This window comes from Rhinolophus sinicus, linkage group LG04 (assembly GCF_036562045.2).
Source record: "Rhinolophus sinicus isolate RSC01 linkage group LG04, ASM3656204v1, whole genome shotgun sequence".
Classification (NCBI taxonomy): Eukaryota; Metazoa; Chordata; class Mammalia; order Chiroptera; family Rhinolophidae; genus Rhinolophus; species Rhinolophus sinicus.
Window position 1 is genome coordinate 178,425,868 of NC_133754.1, and position 21,124 is coordinate 178,446,991.

The 21,124-nt window shown below is 39.9% G+C and overlaps 2 protein-coding genes and 1 pseudogene across 2 annotated transcripts; all 3 read left to right on the forward strand.

Annotated features, from left to right (window-relative positions):
- Positions 1-6,263: 6,263 nt before the first annotated feature.
- LOC109439296 (olfactory receptor 1L4) lies at positions 6,264-7,298 on the forward strand. The gene has a single exon (XM_019719560.2). The coding sequence runs from the start codon at positions 6,363-6,365 to the stop codon at positions 7,296-7,298; it is 936 nt and encodes a 311-aa protein (XP_019575119.2). The 5' UTR covers positions 6,264-6,362.
- A 4,866-nt stretch (positions 7,299-12,164) lies between these two features.
- Positions 12,165-13,884, forward strand: LOC109439294 (olfactory receptor 1L1; annotated as a pseudogene).
- Positions 13,885-18,305: 4,421 nt separating this feature from the next.
- Positions 18,306-19,247, forward strand: LOC141571274 (olfactory receptor 1N1-like). Its single transcript, XM_074331543.1, has one exon. It carries the CDS (start codon positions 18,306-18,308, stop codon positions 19,245-19,247), a length of 942 nt encoding a protein of 313 aa, XP_074187644.1.
- Positions 19,248-21,124: the final 1,877 nt, after the last annotated feature.

A 21,124-nucleotide genomic window follows, 5' to 3' on the forward strand; every position in this document is an offset into this window, starting at 1 on the left:
GCAATCAGACCTACCTGAGTTTGAGTCTTAGATATGCCACTTGCAGCTATGTGATGCTCTGATCTTCACTCTCTTTATCCATAAAGCGGTATAATAATGCTATAATATCATAGTGCTGCTTTGAGGAGTCAATGAGACAAGTGCTAAGCACAGAACCTGTCCACTACATGTTAGCTGAATTTTTTCCAGTTTAGTCACTTCTCAACTATCCTTGCTAATTCAGGCACCAAGTATATGGATGATGGATAGCTTGCCACCAGTGCATTTACCCACCAGGCATTTTTATGTCCTGCTTAAGAAGTGCACTCTGTGCTCCAAGTTTGCATTCCCAGGTGTCATGTGGGCTGGTGGCGAGGAGAAGGGCCCTGCGTAAGTGGGGAGGAAGCAAGGAAGGGAAAACCAATGCACAATGACAAATGTCTACAAAGTGGAATTTCAAATGGAGAGAGTTGAAAAGTATAGAAATAGTCTCTATTTCCTTTCTATCAAGGAAAGGAATAAATACCTTTTAAGGTGGGATGGTGTGATTTAAAAAGCTTGGAAAGGCTCCCAGTCACTGCTGGTTTTTTCCCAACCACAAACGGATGACAAGCCCCATCATTAAATGTCATTTCTCTACCTTATTGTATGAGCAAAATAATACTAAAAAAAAAATCTGTAGAAAGCAAACTCTTTCACTCAACAGTAATTTTTTTTTCCCAGTGACACAGAATGTTTTATTACTAACCATAATAATTTGCATTTACATAGTGCTATACCATGTAAAAGTATGTTTGCATACATTATGCTATTTAAATAATCGGAAGGTGGTGAAAACATAATGATAAGCTTTAGAAGGCACATAAGCCAATCAAGTTATAATTGTGCTTTTGAAAGCAATGAAAAGTGCTTCCATTCTCTCTTTTAAATTGACTGTGATTCAACATCCCATGCTTCTTAATCATCAGAAAGACTTGAGAAAGCCTCATCCTACCTCCACCTTCTACAGGTTGTGCAAAACCAAAACAACTAGCAATGGGAAAGAGTGGCTGACCATTTGGGGAGGGAGCACAGGTACTTCCTTTCTGAATCCCAGTGCTCTCACTTATTAAGATTGCATGGTTCACAGCAGAATCGCAGGATAAGCAGGATGTGGAATCGTCTGGCATCAGATAACACACTATGCCTCCTATTACTGGGCTCTGGGAGCAACAAGGTATTGCAAGTAAGTAAGTAGAATTGACTTTCGCCTATGAGACCCCTTGACCATTTGCATTCAAAATCATTTCATTCTTTTCAGGTCTACATTGAAAAGTATTCTGGGATAACTTTATGGCCAGGGTCCTCTTATCACTATCTATGTAGATTAAGTCTGCAAATATTCCAGGCTCTGCAATGGTGCTTCTTTTATTTAATATATATATTAAATAAAATGATGATATATATATGTACATATATATATATCATCATTGAGGTATGGTTGCTATACAAGAAAACTGCCCTTATTTCATGCGTACAGCTTGATGTGGTAGGGTATCACAGCTATATGCATATGTCAACTGTTATCTGAGTCTCCAAAGACAGGAGTAGGTGGGGCAGAAAGTAGAGCCCCCTCCACCTTATCCATGGGTAAACTAAGGTGAAATGACTTGCCCAAGGCAGGAGGGAATATACAATGTTATCTGATTCGGCTAATGGAAAGGGGGTAACTACTGCCCTTGAGAAATATGACGCAGATCTGGGGAATTCCAGGTTCAAACCCAAACAGGATCAGATAGCCCTTCACCACCAAGGAAAATAATGTCCCAGGAATGAGGCTGAAAGACACAGTGAAAGAAATGGGAAAAGAGGCCAGCGAGTCAAATGAATATATTGTCCAGAAGGGTGGTTGTTTCAGATTGGGATTATCTATTAAAATTTTCAATGTTCATTAACTCCAACTCAGCATTCCATATCTCAGAGAGTATTATACACCACAGAAACTCTCTCTCTTAAGTGCAAAAATATACATGCAAAAATATCCATTGTAACACTGCCTGTGGGGGACAAAAAGCATTTGGAATACAGGAGGCATATGCTTGTTATCTGATGCCAGATAACTGCATATCTTGCTTATGCTGCAATTTTGAGTGAAAAATGCAATGCTAATGACCTCATTGTGAATACAATGTGTATATATCTATGCAGAGAGAAAAAAACGTTAAAATATGCACACAACTCTAGTTCTCTGGGAAGTGGAATTATAGGGAAATTTCAGCTCTTTGATTATAAAATCAATTTAAATTGACTTTATATCCACTGATTTTATACCCATTATTTTCAAATACAAACAATAAAAACAACTTAAAGATGGAAGGAACTTTTCACTCCAAACCTTCAATTTTACATCACAAGGAAGCCATGCACACATAAATACACACACCACAATAAACAACATAGAAAAGAGCTATTTTTCTTTACAAATGTAGGATTTTCTATATGCATTGTTCTGCAATGTGCTGTCGTCACATAACAAAATATCAGACACTAGTGTAACAATGATAACATAGCTTAGCAATGAACAGCTTCCTCTCTGCCTTCAGGCTGCCTGAATTAAAATCCCAACTCCACCACTTCCACACTGTGGGATCTGGTAAGTTACTTTGTTAATTCTATTTTTTTACCTGTAATATAGGAATAATAATACTGTCTCTCTATTAGGGTTTGGATGAAATAAAATGATAAAAGACATGCAAAGCACTTAGCTCAGCACGGCCTATACTGAGTGTTAACAATTGATGGCTAATACCAGCCACCTTATTTCTTTAGAAACTGCGTGATATTGAGTACTGAGAAAGCACTGTAAATTGTTTAATAATTCACCTAGTTGTGGATATTTAGGTTGTTTCCTCTGTGGGATAATTTGTTCGTTTTGAATTGTTTTGTTTGGTATTACAAGCAATGTAACAATAAAAATGTGTGTATACCTCTCTGTGCTACACATATTCGACTATTTTTAAAGGACAGATTTCTATAAAAGGGTTTTTTGGATAAAGAGATACATACAGATTTTTCAATTCTGATAGAGACAGCTAAAAAGCCTATACTGATTATCTTCTCATTACCAGGTATGTGAGGGTCTTTTTCCCTTTAAATATTGTCCAAAGAATTTGTTGACATTCTTACGGGTGAAAATTATATTTCAGTCTAATTATGTTTTCTGATTACCAATGAGGTTGAACATCTTCTTATATATTTTGTTTGGTAAATGTGTTACATATTTTGTGTGTGTGTGTGTCAATAGTTTATACTTCAGCTTTACATATGGTCTCTTTTGGTATAATTTTCACATTTTTAGTACATAATTTTGTCACTTTTGCCTCTTCATTTTATTTTTTGCTTGGAGTGGTATCCCTATCCAGAGACCATTCAAATATGCTACTCCAGTTTTTTGCTAAAACTTAGTTTATAGCTTGGAATTTTTACTTTTTTTAAATTAAATTTATTGAGTAACATTGATTAATAAAATTATACAGATCTCAAGTATATAATTTTATAATACATCATTTATATATTTCATTGTGTTTAGCACCCAAAGTCAAATATATGGTGATGGAACAAATTTTTACTTTTAGATTGTTCATCCACATGGGTTTTAGTTTTATGTGAGGGTTAAATGTAAATCCAGACTTATTTTTTCCAAAGATTCAGCCAGTTGTCATAAATACCATTTATTTAAGAGTCCATTCTGACTACATTACTATGAAATAAATCTTTATTATATATTAAGTTCCATATAGTTTCAGATCTACATAAATGTATAAATATTGATATACAAAATTCATGTTGGTCTGTTGATTTGTTTTTTTTCTGTGTATACCATATCTTATTGTTTTTCATTATTACATACTTCGATTTTTAGGTTCGAAAAGTTGTCTGTCATTATTCTAAATTTTTCAAATTTATTTTGTCTTTCCTTAGCCATTTACTCCTGTGGATGAATTTTAGAATGACCTCAGGTCATATTAAAAATTCCTTTGGAGTGTTATTACAGGTGCACTGAATTTTGTAATTTGGGAAAATTTGACTTTTTCCCCAGCTTTATTGAGATTTAATTGACATATAACATTATAAAATGTAAGGTGTATAACATGATAATCTGCTACACTTATATACTGAAAATGATTACCACATCAGAGTTGTTATTACCCCCACCAACTTACATAAATACCATTTCTTTTAAGAGATAAGAACCTTTAAGATTTACTCTCTTAAATAGAATAGTGGTTACCAGTGCTGGGGGGTAGAGGAAATGAGGAGATGTTGTTTTGAGGTACAAACTTCTAACTAGCAGATAAATAAGTCCTGAAGATCTAATACACAGCATAATGATTATAGACAATACTATAAACTTCAAAGTTGCAAAGAGACTAGATCTTAATTGTTCCCACCACAAAAATGATAATTATGTTACATGATATATGTTAGTTAATACTACACTTGTAATCATATAATACATAAATGTATCAAATCAGCATGTTATATGCCTTAAACTTACAGTGTTATAAATCAATTATATCTCAATAAAAATAAATACATATCTATTCTCTTAGCAAACGTCAAGTATATAATACAGTATTGTTAACTTTACTCACCATGCACTACATTAAATCTCCAGAACTTTTTCTTCTTATAACTGGACTATTGTACCTTTTGACCAACATCTCCCCATTTCATCCACCTCCCAGTCCCTGGAAACTACTGTTCTACAATCTGTTTTCTTTAGATTCAGTCATGAGAAAGAAAGAAATCCTGCCATTTATAACAACATGGATGGACTATAAGGGCATTATGCTAAGTGAAATAAATCAAACAGAAAAAAGACAACTGCTATATGATATCACTTGTAGGTATAATCTCTAAATTGACATTTAAAAATATTGGCTCCTCCATTTTTAGGGGTAGAATATCTCCGTTTATTCAAATCATTATTTTTGTATTCTGTTATAGTTTCTTCAAATAGGTCTTTCACACTTCTTTTACTTTCCCTCTTAGCTTTATTCCTAAGCACTTTTTGGAATTTCTTGCCATGATCATTGAAGCTTTTACTCTATTACATTTTTCTAATTAAAGAAAAGTATTAACATTTGTATATTTATCTTATATCGGGCCACTTTGGTGAAATCTTCATATGTTTAAAATTTTCAGATGTGTATTTGCATTTTTCTGGATAGAAAAGTCACTTAAAAATGATGACAATTTTATTCTAATATTTGTGCCTCCTATTTCTCTAAATTTGCCTTTCATTGGCTTTGTCTACTGTCTGAGCAAAGTAGCTCAATAATGCTAACAGACGATCCTGCCTTGTCTTTTCCATGACATTACTGGCAGGGAGACTTTCATATTCTCGTATTTGAATGTTTAGAATGAGGACTTCATAGTTTTTTAATTAAAAAAACCTCTTGTGTTTAAATGGTAATCTCAGTAACATAGGCTGTTTCTGGTAGCATTACCATTTGAGTGGCATCCAGGCCCCAAACTTGTAATTTAAGTATCTAGATTATATGAGCCAAAAACAAATGTTTAAATACACAGTAAGCAGGTTTCGCTCTGAAGACTTAAATACTCTCATCTGACATCTGTGCAAGCCAAGGACCGCTGATTAACCTGATGCTCATTTTTATCCTATCCCCACTACCACGACCTCTGGAAGTAAGAGTAGGAAAGAATCCTAATGAGAGGACCTAATTTACCAAGACCCATTCTATGAAAGCATGCCAACTAAAGGTGGGACCCAGCAGCCTCTTTTCCTGGGGGAGAAAAAAAAAAAAGAGGCAAAGGAGTTGGTCAGGAAACAACCTAAAAAGAATCTTTCAAAAAAGAATTGGGAAGAACTCAGACAAATTAGGCTACTGTGAAGGTCCTACCTTGTTTCCCTGAAAATAAGACCTAGGCGGACAATCAGCTCTAATGCGTCTTTTGGAGCAAAAATTAACATAAAACCCAGTATTATATTATTATATTATATTACATTACATTATATTATATAAGACCCAGTCTTATATTTATAGTAAAATAAGACCAGATCTTATATTAATTTTTGCTCCAAAAGACATATTAGAACTGATTGTCTGGCTAGGTCTTATTTTCGGGGAAACACGGTATGAACACATGGGAAACCTTTAGTTTCTCATTTAGGAAGCAGCTGGGAATTTTTAACAGTTCCCTTGTTGGATTTTACTACCTGTTTCTCTGTAGTTTGTTGACACAAATGTTCTTGAAAATCCTAAGAAATAGAGGTGGACTTTTTTCTAAGGCTGGAGGTTACAGAAGCTGTCTTGATCAAATTGCCCTTAATATCGCTCCCACTGCTTCTCCAAATCCAGTCCAGGAAGGCAAGAGACATGGAGATAAAGAACTACAGCAGCAGCGACTCAGGCTTTCTCCTCCTGGGCCTCTCTTCCAACCCTCAGCTGCAGACACCCCTCTTTGCCAACTTCCTCGTCATGTACCTGATCACCGTGGTGGGAAATGTACTCATCGTCCTGGCCATCAGCTCTGACTCCCGGCTCCATACACCCATGTACTTTTTTCTCAGCAACCTATCCTTCACGGATATCTGCTTCACCACAGTCATTGTGCCAAACATGCTGGTGAATTTACGGTCAGAGGTAAAATCTATCTCCTACGTGGGCTGCCTGGTCCAGATGTACTTTTTCATGGCCTTTGGGAACACGGACAGCTACCTGCTAGCCTCTATGGCCATAGACCGGCTGGTCGCCATCTGCAACCCCTTCCATTATGAGGTGGTAATGAACCCACGGCGCTGCCTCCTCATGCTGCTGGCTTCGTGCACCATCTCCCACCTGCACTCCATGTTCCGTGTGCTTCTCATGTCCCGCCTGTCTTTCTGTGCCTCCCATGTCATCAAGCACTTTTTTTGTGATACCCAGCCTGTGCTAAAGCTGTCCTGCTCTGACACATCCTCCAGCCAGACAGTGATTATGACTGAGACCTTGGCTGTCATTGTGACCCCCTTCCTGTGCATTCTCTTCTCCTACCTGCGAATCATTGTCACTGTGCTCAAAATACCCTCTGTAGCTGGGAAGTGGAAGGCCTTCTCTACCTGTGGCTCCCACCTCACTGTAGTAATCTTATTCTATGGCAGCATCGCCTATGTCTATTTTAGACCCCTGTCCATGTACTCAGTGGTGAAGGACCGGGTAGCCACACTTATGTACACAGTAGTGACCCCCATGCTGAACCCTTTCATCTACAGCCTGAGGAACACAGATATGAAGAGGGGTTTGAGGAAGTTAAGGGACAGGATTCATTCATAGAAACAACAACATGGGATGTTATAACTGGGAGATGACCTAAGAGGTGATAGGTTATCCTCCTTCCTAACTACTTTTCACATGGCAGACAAAGAGGTCACGATGGGTGGTGTTGAATGGCAGTTAGAACGCCGCTCTGAAAGCTAAAACACTTGGTTTCTCTCAGTCACCTTGACCACATATATGTTCAATCCAGAGGCTGAGTCCCGCTAGGAATCCAGATTTCAGGAAAACAGTTTCTGCCACACATAGAGTGGAATAATGCAATCTCCAATAATTCTTCTATAAGTTTGACATCAGCTAGTTCTCAAGCAATTATAAAATTCCATTAGCTTTTAGAATAAAAAATTACATGAGTTTGGTAGGGAATTGGTCAACACTCCTCGAGGAATGGCCTAACACTGGCCATAACAATGGGTTGACTTTGGAAAAATGAAAGTTCATTAGACAAGGACATAGGCAGAATGTTTCAAATAGTAGAAACCAGCCAAGCAGGAAGAGGCAATAGGCAGAGGATTCTGTTTGAGGGACAGTGATAATACCTGTGAGGCTTGTTCAGTCTGACAGCACAAAGAATAACACGGGAAAAACAGAAAAATCTACAAGCAGAGGTACACCCCCCCACCCAACACCAAAGTTCATCACAGTGTGAATACTCAGTCTCCACTCCTTTCCCTTCCTCCTTTCTCCACATAGCCAGAATCCTCAGTGAAATGCCCTTTATATTCTGGGAAAATCAATGAGCATCAGTCAGGATAGGCGAGGCTACACCGTGGAAACAAACAATTTCAAATATCTTTGGCTATTAAAGCCAAAGGCTTATGTCTTATTTACACTGCATGTCCACCATAAAAAAATAAAAGGGTGATGCTGGTTTTGTACACTCATGAGGGCACCAAAGCTGACGGGGCAGGCGCCACTGTGAATACGAATCATCACGTTGCCAGGAGCTGAGAAAGGCTCTTGAAGATTTTGCTCTGACAATTAAATACTCAGGTCCAGAAGTGACTCACACCATTTTGACCACTACTTACTGTCCGCAACTAACCACATGACGCACCCAAACAAAATGGAGCCCAAGGCACAAGCCAACTATGCATCTGTACAATGGAGAGCCACAAGTATTTGGGAAGCAGCATTAATGACCATTACATGATTCTGACACACAAATACCTAAGTATTTGTTGCTTTAATCAATCCTTCCCTGATTATGTCATTGTCAATAACAATAGAAATGTAAGATACATACTCTCTCTGGAGTCCTTTTGCCTCAATTATTTCATCAAGTTTCTACCACCACCAGCTTTTCTGGGTCCTAAGTTTGTGGATGGCAGGACCTAAACTTGAATACAAGTCTTTTGGCTGTAACAATGTAACAGGAGGTTTATAGCAACCTAATGGAATCAGGGACACCTAGGGCCCAACATCAACGTGCCTGGCATCGCTATCACTATGTTCTCTTCTAGTTATCAGCAAGCAACTAGTTATCCAGGAAACAAACTCAATTTACAAAGGCCTACACATTAGTACAGGAACACCTGGCTTTCACCACTTTCTGTCACCAATCACTTGGTTTCGGGGATGCTGGCCTAGAAGATCTGTGCCCTTCCCACTTCCTCTATTTATGTGCCATAGTTTTCTCATGCTTAATCAAGTACAATACACCACTTCACAATGTGAAGAATGCCTGGCATATATTACATAAATATAAATTCATTAATTACAGCTTCTGGTAATATAGAATGTTAATTAAGTCCTTTGGTCCCAGGAAGCATATTTTTTAGGGTTGACCTCACTCTGCCATCAGCTGCAGGCTTCTGTTTCTTAGCAACAAATAGTCACTAGAAAATGAAGATCTTTTATGTATAAGCCTACAGATATTCCTAAAAGTTAAGACCAAAGAGAATTCTAGATTAAAAGACCATGTGATAAGATGTTATGTAAAAAAGTTACCAGTCTGGCCCTCAGATTAGTCTTAACCATCTTAGTCAGAGCTAGAATTTTGTTTCTCTCAGAATACGAGACAATTCCCCCATGAAATTCTATCACCCTTCAGAAGCAGTGAGCTGATGTAGGCGGAAATAACTGGGGATATTAATAAAAGTTTTGCTATCTAAACAAGGGTGCCCAGAGTTAACTTGGGAAAATGCTAATAAGACTTGGTAAGGATGAAATAAATCCCTTCGGAAAGTTGATATAATCAGAGGACAGGTCTAAGCAGACCTTCTGTAGACCTTGCCAGGTTGGCTTCTGCACAGCCCTTGGAAGTAAACCAGGAACCTCCTTGACAGCCTCTCTTCCCACCATGTAAATACCTGGGAGGCTGGTTGAAAACAATAGGAGAATCATTCTATAGGCGTGTCCTTTGATGAGAAAATTGTGAAGGGAAATGTATTGGGTTTTTCTATTGTGAGTTCATTATGTATATCTAAATGTTGGAGATTTTGCTCCATACTAAACTAATACAAATGTAGTTCAATTTAATAACACTGGAAAAACAGAAGAATGTACAAGCAGAGATACCCCCCACCAACACCAACGAGTCATGAGAGTGTAAATATACAGTACTCCACTCCTTTTCTCTCCCATCTTAAATCTTCCTTTCACCACATAGCCAGAATGTGGAGAAACATATTTGAACATATTTTGTCTGTCTGAGTGAGTGACAAACTAGGAAGGGTGTGAAACAAGAAAGCTGAGGCGGGCCTCGGGAAGAGTGCTTAGTATTTCTGACACTTAAGAGTTGGATGAAGAAGACACTAGCAAAGAGGACTGAAAAGGAGTAGTAATATAATCCAAGAATAGAAGTTTCCAGAGGCCATGGGTATTCACCAGCATCAAAATATGGTAAGTTTAAGCAAAACGAACTTGGAAGATTGTCATTGGCTATAGTGACGTGGAAGCCATTGTTGACATTGGTAATGAAGCTGCACAGGAGGAAGGGAAAATGAGCCAGACTGGAGTGAGATAAAAAATAGGTTGTGCTCAGGGATGATGTAGATGCCTGATCACTGCACTGTACATCTGAAGCTGAGGCTAAACATTAATGAATGCCAACTACAACTTTATACATATATATATGTATAATATATATCGCGTACAATACATCGCGTACAATAAGTGGAGTACAGCATTAGGAATAGAGACAGTGGAAATGTAATGGCTGTACATGATGTCAGAGGGGGGTTATCACTGTGTGAGGGATATAAATGATAAATGTCTATTACATTGTTTTGTACACCTAAAACTAATAAAAAAATAAAACAAAAGGAAATAGGGTGTGAATCTTACACTAACAATGAACAACCTGAAAAGGAAATTAAGAAAACAATCTTATCAGTAGCATCAAAAAGAACACGTCACTTAGGAATAAACCTAACCATGAGGGTATAAGATTTACACATAGAAACCAAAACCATTTGATGAAAAAAGTAAAGGAGACCCAAATAAATGGAAAGATATCACCTGTTCATGGATTGGAAGACTAAATATGTTAAAATGCCAATACTACATAAAGTGGTCTATAGATTCAATATAATCCCTATCAAAACCCAAAATCCAAGTGGCATTTTTAACAGAAGCAGATAAAGAAATCCTAAAATTCATATAACACTACAAAGGACCTCATATAGCAAAAACAATCTTTATACTAAAGAACAAAGGTGGAGGCCTCACATTTCATGCTTTCAAAATATATTACAAAGCTACCATAATCAAACCAGTCTTGTACAGGTATAGAGACCAATGGCACAGAACAGAGAGCCCAGAAATAAACCCATGTATACACGAATAGCTAAGGCTTCAAGCATATACGATGAGGAAAGGATGGTCTCTTCAACAGATGGTGTTGGGGAAACTGGAATATCCACATGCAAAATAATAAAATTGGACCCTTGTCTTACAGTACTCCCAAAAATCAACTCAAAATTGATTAAAGACTAAAATGTAAGACCTGAAACTATAAAACTCTTAGAAGAAAACATAAAGTAAAGGCTTATTGACATTAGTCTTGGCAAGGATTTCTTGGATATAACACCAAAAGCACAGAAAACAAAAGCAAATACAGACAAGTGAGAACACGAAGTCTGACAATTAAGTTTGCAAACTCACCCTAGAAAAAGTGCTACATACCTCATTGCTGAATATCACTATGGTCACCTTCAAAGTACTCCCCTTGGGAAGTTATGCACTGATACCAGTGCCTAGTCCATCTTTCAAAGCAACTCTTTTTCTGGAATGGCCATCAGAGCTGTCATCATATTACACTTGATGTCCTCAATTTCATCAAAATGTCTTCCTTTCACTATTTCCTTTATCTTTTGGTAAAGAAAAAAGTCATTGGGGGCCAGATCAGGTGAGTAGGGAGGGTGTTCCAATACAGTTATTTGTTTACTGGCTAAAAACTCCCTCACAGACAGTGCTATGTGAGCTGGTGCATTGTTGTGATGCAAAAGCCATGAATTGTTGGCGAAAAGTTCAGGACGTCTAACTTTTTCATGCAGCCTTTTCAGCACTTCCAAATAGTAAACTTGGTTTGTCCAGCTGGTACAAATTCATAATGAATAATCTCTCTGGTATCAAAAAAAGTTAGCAACATTGTCGCAACAAGTTCTTGAACTTAATTGCCAGACATCGTACATTATTTATATCATTAGTACTTATATACCACCTACTCATTTACAAAGCATTTTTCAGACATGTTTATTCAGTGACAGAGCCATAATGAAAATCCAGACCTGTGTGACACCCAAAACCATATTCCTGTCAATATACCATATACCAGCCACTCACGGCAGTTGTAACAACTGGATACTCTAAGCCAGGTCACACACCTAACATTCCTTCCTATTTCCTACTTGCAGAACACCAATGCCAAGGGGAAACCAGAGCCACATGACTGAATTCCTCCTTCTGGGACTGACCAGTGACCCCGAACAGCAGGCGTGGCTCTTTGCCAGCTTCCTTTTTTTTTTTTTTTTTTTTTTTAATTTAATTTATTGAGGTGACAATTGTTAGTAAAATTACATAGATTTCAGGTGTACAATTCTGTATTACATCATCTATAAATCCCGTTGTGTGTTCATCACCCAGAGTCAGTTCTCCTTCCATCACCATATATTCGATCCCCCTTACCCTCATCTCCCACCCCCACCCCCACCCCCTTACCCTCTGGCAACCACCAAACCATTGTCTGTGTCTATGAGTTTCTGTTTCTCATTTGTTTGTCTTGTTCTTTTGTTGTTTTGGTTTATATACCACATATCAGTGAAATCACATGGTTCTCTGCTTTTTCTGTCTGACTTATTTCGCTCAGCATTACACTCTCAAGATCCATCCATGTTGTCACAAATGTTCCTATATCATCTTTTCTTACTGCGAATAGTATTCCATTGTGTATATATACCACAACTTCTTCATCCATTCATCTATCGAAGGACATTTTGGTTGTTTCCATGTCTTGGCCACTGTAAACAAAGCTGCAATGAACATTGGAGCACACGTGTCTTTATCTCTAAATGTTTTCAGATTTTTTGGGTAGATACCCAGGAGAGGGATTGCTGGGTCATATGGCAATTCTATTCGTAATTTTTTGAGGAACCTCCACACTCCCTTCCATAACGGCTGCACCAGTCTGCATTCCCACCAACAGTGTATGAGGGTTCCTTTTTCTCCACAGCCTCTCCAACATTTGTTACTATTTGTCTTGTTGATGATGGCCATTCTGACTGGGGTGAGGTGATATCTCATTGTGGTTTTGATTTTTTGCCAGCTTCCTGACCATGTATCTGGTCAATGTGGCTGACAACTCAGTCATCATTACAGCCATCTGGGGGATGCCTGCCTCCACATCCCTATGTACTTCTTCCTCTCCAACCTGTCTTTGTGGACATCTGCTTTATAAATATCATCATGCCCAAAATGCTGGAAAACATGTTGAGCAAGAGCAAGAAGATCCCCTTTGCCCAGTGCCTCCCCCAGATGTATTTCTTCATGACCTGTGCTATCACTGACAGCTTCCTCCTGGCCGCCATGGCCATTGACAGCTATGTGGCCATGTGTAACCCACTGCATTACACCATGACCATGAACCCCAGGTGCGGTCTCCTGCTGCTGATAGCATCCTGGGTGGTGTCCCACCTCCACTTGCTCACCCACATGATTCTCATGGCCCGCCTCTCCATCTGTGGGCCCAACGTCATCCACCACTTCTTTTGTGTGGTCCAGCCCCTGCTAAAGCTCTCCTGCTCTGACACTTCCGTCAGTGAGCTTTGGGCCTTCACAGAAGGCTCCTTTGTGAGCATGAGTCCCTTTGTCCTTGTCATTGTCTCTTACACTGTATCACCCATGCTGTTCTGAGGGTCCCTTCTGGGAGAGTCAGGTGCAAAGTCTTGCCTACCTACGGATCTCACCTGACCACTGTGGCACTATTCTATAGGACCATAATGTCCACGTACATTCACCCCTCATCCACTTACTCAGTGACAACAGTGTGGTCACTGTTATCTATACAGTAATTACCTCCATGCTGAACCCTTTTATCTATAGCCTTAGGAATGATGACACGAAACAGGAGGACAGAATAGCATAACCCACTACGGTACTTCTCAGCACTGATTCATTCAACAGGAACCCATGAAACACCTACTCTGTGCCAGGAACTGTACTCAATTATGAAAATATTGCAAAGACATGTCAATCATAGCTCCTTCTTACAGGTCAGTAAGTGGGGATTAATTACAGGTCTGTAAGTGGGGATGAGACAATTGAAATAAAAGGTTATTTTGTACTTTTTGGTAAAAATAAGTAGAGTGAGAAATAGATACTGATATCTTACTGTATTATACACAGGTTTCAGAACTGCAGCAGAGTTTAAAGCCTCTCCCTGATTTCTCCTTCTCCCTCCTCAATAAATCTCTTACACACTGAATCCCACCTTGGCATCTGCTTCTCAGATGCCAAACTAATGCATGCATAACCAATGACCCTGCAAACAGGTCTACTCCTTGGTAGATAGCCTAGAGAAAACTGAACAGGTACGCTAGGAGACTGTACAAGAATGTTCATGGGTGCAGCAGTTCAAAATGGAACAAAATGGTTTGGGCTTCATTTATTGTGATTTGTACTCTCTCACCTATAAAAATAATCTAACTTGATATGAAACAAACAGAGAAAAAAATCCCAGTTCTCTAGCTGTTTCAGCTGAAATAATAAAGCTTGGGCTACCATTCAAATATCAATGATAGAACAACAAAATAATAAAAGATTGCTATTGTGAAGATGTTCTTGTCAGAGGATGGTGATCTAAAATGTTTCTCCAATTTGCACAGAAAAATTTTTTAAAGAAGAAACGAATAATGGAGAAGGCCAAGCCAGTGTATTCAAATGTCATTTTTTTAATGGGAAGATGAGGAGTTCCATTTACAATAATAAACAACTTTTGGGAAAAGTGTCAAAAACCTGGCAACAAGCTCAAATGCCCATCAACATGAGAATGGATAAATGTATTATAGTACAATCCCACAATAGAATGTAAGTCCACAATTCCTTAGCTATAATCCGAAAATCCAAAAATTAATAAAAGGTACTTTACAGAGTTTCAGCAAACTCATTTTGTAGCAGAATCTGACCTGGATTGACATGTGGCTGTTTAAAAATATGTGTCTGTCACACTTGGTATATTCACCCATTTTCTTCCAAAATATTAGTGTTTGATTACCATGTGTAGCATTAGAACTTCCTGGTGGTATCACATAATGATACATACACAGTATTCTTTTCTAAAGTAGGAAAATTCTCAATTTGCAAATGAAAATCCCTAAATATATAAGGTAGGACAGTGAGAACCTTTACTATACAGCAGTGAAAAAGAATCACCTATAACTGCAAGTAACAATATGAATGAACATCAAAAACATAACATTGGGTGAAAGAAGCTAAATGATTCCATTCATGCGAAAGACAAGAACAACCAAATATAAACAATTCATGATTTATACATATGTGCATGGCTGGTTAAACCCATAAGAAAATTGTTCTTTGTGTTTTGCACACTCTTTTTTATATTATGTTTCGCCATTTAAAAATTTTAAATTAATCTTGCATGCAGAAGACCCTACTACTTCAGTACATTTTTATAAATCTGCCAGATCTTTCCCCTCTCAGGTCACAGGACACACATTTGTTTACTTTTTCTAGATACAGACCTGTAAGAATTGGAAGACTGATTATGTGGCCCACCCTACACCAAATCTATTCATTTATAACTAATGATTTGCTGGGAAATTATAGGCTTTCTTTATGAAGACTGGAACCTGATTAGAGTGTGTGGACTCCATGGCAGGTTAGGATGGGTGGAGATGGAGCCCTCCGACTCCTGGGTCCAGGGGAGGGGTACTAGGAGCAACGCTCTCAGGATTTCCAGGCCTAGTCACTCTGAAACAAAAGTGTTCCTGACCCTGCTGGGACTCAGGAATCCAGGGGCCAGAGACAGCTGGGGGGGGGGGGGGGGGGCGGTGCACAATCGTCCCATCTTGCTTCTAACTAGGAGGTCTGGGACTGGGTCCCAGGAGACACTGCCTATGAAAAAAGCCCACAGCTTTCCTGGCTCCTGTTCCTGAGCACAGGTTGGTCCAGCCCCAAGTCTTTAGTCTGTGCTGCTGTTATAGGGAAGGAAGAAAACTGAGATTCTAGTAAGTCCCCTTGCAGAGAAGCAGGCAAAGAAAATCAAATATAGGAGGCAGAGCCAGCACCTGTTGATGGCAATGGGATCTGAGGATGGTCAGAATTTCCAGGTAAGACCTGAGGAGTAGACATGGCAGACACTGCGCTCGCTCTCTCTCTCGCTCTCTCTCTCTCTCTCTCTCTCTCTCTCTCACACACACACACACACACACACACACACACCATCTCCTCCCTATCGCTTCTTCATTTCCTGCCCCTTCCTCAATCTCAGCCAAATACACCTTGGCTCTCTCAGGCACCATGAGGAGTGCCTTGACTTAATATCCATGAATTTCCTGAGAGTCCAGCCTGAAGTCCATGCTGACCAAGCCCCTGGCAGTGGCCAATACATTAAAACTGTGCGACAGCAGTGCTCAGGACCCCTGTCCGATGCATGGACAATTCCCTCAGCTCACACAATCGTGAGTGGCTTTCGGAATAATTCTCCGCCACCACCTCAGGACGGTAACAACCTCCACAGCAATTGATAGTTCAGCAAGCCCCATTTCATGCTTTTAACTTGAGTCTCAGAATTATTTGAGGTAGATTTATTTAGGCTCATTTTACAGGAGGGTCTGAGCAGTTAAATGATTAGCCAAGATGGCCCAGCTGGGGCTCCAACCTGCGTCTGCACATATCAAAGTGTGTGCTTTGTCTTGGTCCTACTGGGTCAAAGCCTTTGCCATCCAAGGGTCATGAGGATGATATTGATGACAATGGCACTTACAACTCAATAGATGAAACTTGACAGTTTTCAAAGCCCAACTTCCCACAGACAGTGACCAAGGAAAAGTCATTTGCCCGGGACTGAGGGAGTTTCCTGGAAGTGGGAGCTCAGTTTGAAAAGCAGGGAAGTCTTAAGCAAACACAGAGGACTAGTTGCTCACTCCAGAAAGCATTTGATATAAGCCATTATTCTAGCTCTATATAATCCTTATCTAATTTAATCCTCACAACAACGTTATGAGTTAGGCATTGCTCTTATCCTCTTTAAGCAGATGCAGAAACAGGCCAGAAAGACTGCGAAGCTTGTTCGGTGTTACAGCACACAAGGGGGTGGTGGCCCAATGCAGGTGCATCAAGCCAAGAGAGAGTGTGTTTTATCCCCACGTAGAAGAGCATGATCTCAGTAGAGGCTGGCATTGCCTGTTTGTGCGTTCTTCCTTCCACAGCACCCAAATGCACAAGATAAAAGCTCTCATTTCAGGTTTTGTATCATAGGTCCTGAATGAAAACCTTTTACTGATTTAGGCATTTTGATGTTTTCAACAGTCCTATATGGTGTATGTCCACATCTTACACATGAAAACAACGAGGCACAGAGGAAGTAACTAACGTGCCCTAAATATGAAAAACAGCGAGGGTTTAGAACTGCGAGGCGTGTTTCCGGTGCGTCAGGAAGCCCAGCTTTCATTTTATCTACTATTAGCAATATAACTGTTACCACAATTTAGTGAAGGCCTACTCTATGCTAGCACTTTGAGTGTGTCATCTCATTAATTATCAACAATGAGCAAAGATTGCACCCAATTTACAGACCAGGAATTTGAAGCTCAGAGACGATCAGAGGATGTGTAAGTGTCATAGGCAAACAGCAGAAAGGTTCCCATATCATCTACAGGACAACAAAGCCAACACTCCAAGGACCGATGCTGTCGGTGATGATGATGGGAACCTTTATTTGTAAAATGTCTTTGATTTCATGAAGTAATTTTATCCACATTAGTTCATTTCATGGGTCTTTAAAAGAAAGAGGGCAGCTATGCCCATCATAGTAGGAAGACCTGAGTTCCAGCTATGACCTCTCTATATAATTAGTTACTCCTTTTCTACCGAGAGAGAGAGAGAGAGAGAGAGAGAGAGAGAGAGAGAGAGAGAGAGAGAGAGAACTGTACTTAATAATTTTCTGGTAAATGCATATCCCCAAGATGTCTTCTTCAAATTTCACAAGCCCATGAAATGGATAGCTTTCCTACCAAAGAAAGGTGGTGGGCAGACTAAGACTTGGGAAGTTTCCTCCCAGCTAATCTCAAGTTCAACCTCATCCAAGAGGTCTACAGGACAACTTCCTAGACAGCTAAATGCAAAGTTCACCCCAACAAGATCTCACATTATTATTGTCTATAGTTCTCGCCTCTATACGTGTTTACATGCCTGCCTTCAGAGACATTAGTGCATCTCTGTGACTCTGAAAAGAATGCAGAACACAAATGAAATGCTTTCAATGATAGAAGATTTTGGAGTCCATGTATATTTAAGCAAGATTTTCCTCCAAATGTTCTATTTTAAATGGGAATTAGAAACCAAACCAGCGTGTCTGACTTCATACTCCTGGGCTTCTCTGAACACCCAGAGCAGCAGCCTCTCCTGTTCGGGATCTTCCTGGCCACATACCTGCTCACCGTGCTGGGGAACCTGCTCATCATCCTGGCCATAGGTTCTGACCGGCACCTCCACACCCCCATGTACTTCTTCCTGGCCAACCTGTCCTTCATCGATACCTGCTGCTCCTGCACCATTGTCCCCAAGGTGCTGGTGAACATGCACACACAGCACCACACCATCTCCTACCCTGGGTGCCTCGTGCAGATGTATTTCTTCATGACACTGACCCTGATGGATAACTTCCTGCTGGCTGTGATGGCGTATGACCGCTACGTGGCCATCTGTCTTCCTCTGCACTATACCACAGTCATGTGTCCCCAACGCTGCCTGTTACTGGTCACTGCATCCTGGCTCTGCTCCCACCTCCTGGCCTTCTCACTCTCTTTTCTGATGTCTCAGTTCTCTTTCTGTGCCTCCCATTCCATCCCACACTTCTTCTGTGATCTACTCCCACTCCTCAAACTTACCTGTTCAGACACCCATATCTTTCAGATCATGATGTTTGCTGAAGCAGCCCTCTCGGGTGTGGTCCCTCTCACCTGTATCTTGGTGTCTTATGCACACATCATGTCCACTGTCCTCAGGGCCCCCTCTGCTGGGGGGAAGCACAAAGTCTTCTCCACCTGTGGCTCTCATCTGACAGTGGTCACTCTCTTCTATGGAACTATGTTTCTGGTGTATTTCCAGCCCTCCTCATCCTATTCAGCAGACACTGGAATGGTGGCATCTGTGGTATATACAATGGTGACCCCCATGCTGAACCCCTTTATCTACAGCCTGAGGAACAGGGACATGAAGGGGGCTTTGTGGAGACTCTTCAGCTGGGGAAGATTTTGCACCCCTTAAAAAGCCCTTCCCCAGACAGGAAGCTCAGGCTCTTTGAAATGCTTCCTCCCCAGGACTTCTCCATTGTAATTTTGAAAACCCAAATTCAGGGTAGGATGGATGCTTGGCATCACAGGCAGGTTAAACAAAATGAAAATGTCTCACTTGGCAGAACTGGAATAGGATCAACTGGCTCAGGACGGAGTTGCAGCTTGGAAGAGGGAGTAGCCAATCATTCCTACAGAGTGACTTGATTAGTGGGTATAGGTGTCAAGCCGATTCAAACCAGAGAGAGGGAGCTAACAAAAAATGACCTCCAACACAACTCAGGTTCTAAGAGGACGCCCAGTAGCAGCTCAGTCTGTGACTAACAGGTCCCACCCAACTAAAAGCAATGCAGACAAGACCTGGAAGGATCTAGTGCTCTGAGCTTCAGGAACCATTTCCAAGCCCAGTTTTGGATGCAACTCAGAGGGATTAACCTTCACACAGAGAAATCTGAACCAAAAAGACATACTATCGATGGGACGAAGAGAGCAAGATTAATTCTAGGAAAGGTAACTAGATACAGACAGATCAGAGGACTGGCCCAAAATTATACAATTGGAATTACAGCTAAGACTCTGACAGTGAGTGATTATGAGTTATTGGGACAAGTCCTTGATTCTTTGGCTCTTAAACTCTGGTTTATTTTTGTTCTTCGCTACTACAGAACAATACATGCTGATTATGGTAAATTTGTAAAAATATACAAATTTGTAAAAACATATAAATTTGTAAAAATATACAAATTTGAGGGAAAAAAATACTCACTATCCCTACATTTAAAGAAAACCACTGATAATAGTTTATACCATATACAGGCTGTCATTTCCTTTTTTTTTAATTTTATTAAATTTATTGGGGTGACATTGGTTAATAAAATTATATAGGTTTCAAGCACACAATTCTATAATACATAATTTATATATCATATTGTGTGCTCTCCACCCAGAGTCAGTTCTCCTTCCCTATATTTGACAACCTTTACCATATTCAACCACCCCGCTTTCATCTCTGGTAACCCTCTGGTAACCACTATACTGTTGTCTGTGTCTATGAGTTTTTGTTTGTTTGTCTTGTTCGCTTGCTGCTTTCAGTTTTATATTCCACATTACTCAGCCATAAGAAAAGGTGAAATACTGCCACTTGCAACAACATGGATAGATCTTGAGATTATCATGCTAAGCAAAATAAGTCAGACACAAAGTGGATTCTCCTTGCTTCAGTTTTCCTTGATTATTGGTGAGGGGACTATTTATCTGTCTATCACTTTCTGGAAATTTTTTATTGAATTGTATGGCCTTTATAAAAAAAGTATTTTATTGGGGAAGGGGGACAGGACTTTTATTTGGGAACAGGGTGTACTTCCAGGATTTTTTCCAAGTCAAGTTGTTGTCCTTTGAATCGTGGTTGTAGAGGGCTCAGCTCAGCTCCAGGTTGGTTGCTATAGTTGCAGGGGCACAGCCCACCATCCCTTGCAGGAGTCAAACCAGCAACCTTGTGGTTGAGAGAATGCCCTCCAACCAACTGAGACATCCAGGAGCTCAGCGGCAGCTCAGCTCAAGGTGCCATGTTCAATCTTAGTTGCAGGGGGCAGAGCCCAACATCCCTTACAGGATTCGAGGAGTCGAACTGGCAACCTTGTAGTTGGCCGATGTGGGAATTGAACCGGCAGCCTTTGCCATTAGGAGTACGGAGCTCCAACCATCTGAGCCACCGGGCTGGCCCCTAATATGGCCTTTTTATATTAAAGATATTATATCTTTGTCTCCTTTGTCTTGGTAATATTCCTAGTTAATTCTTTATGTCAACTGTGATTTTTTTTATGTAAGAAAGTTTTTATTTTGTTCATTATC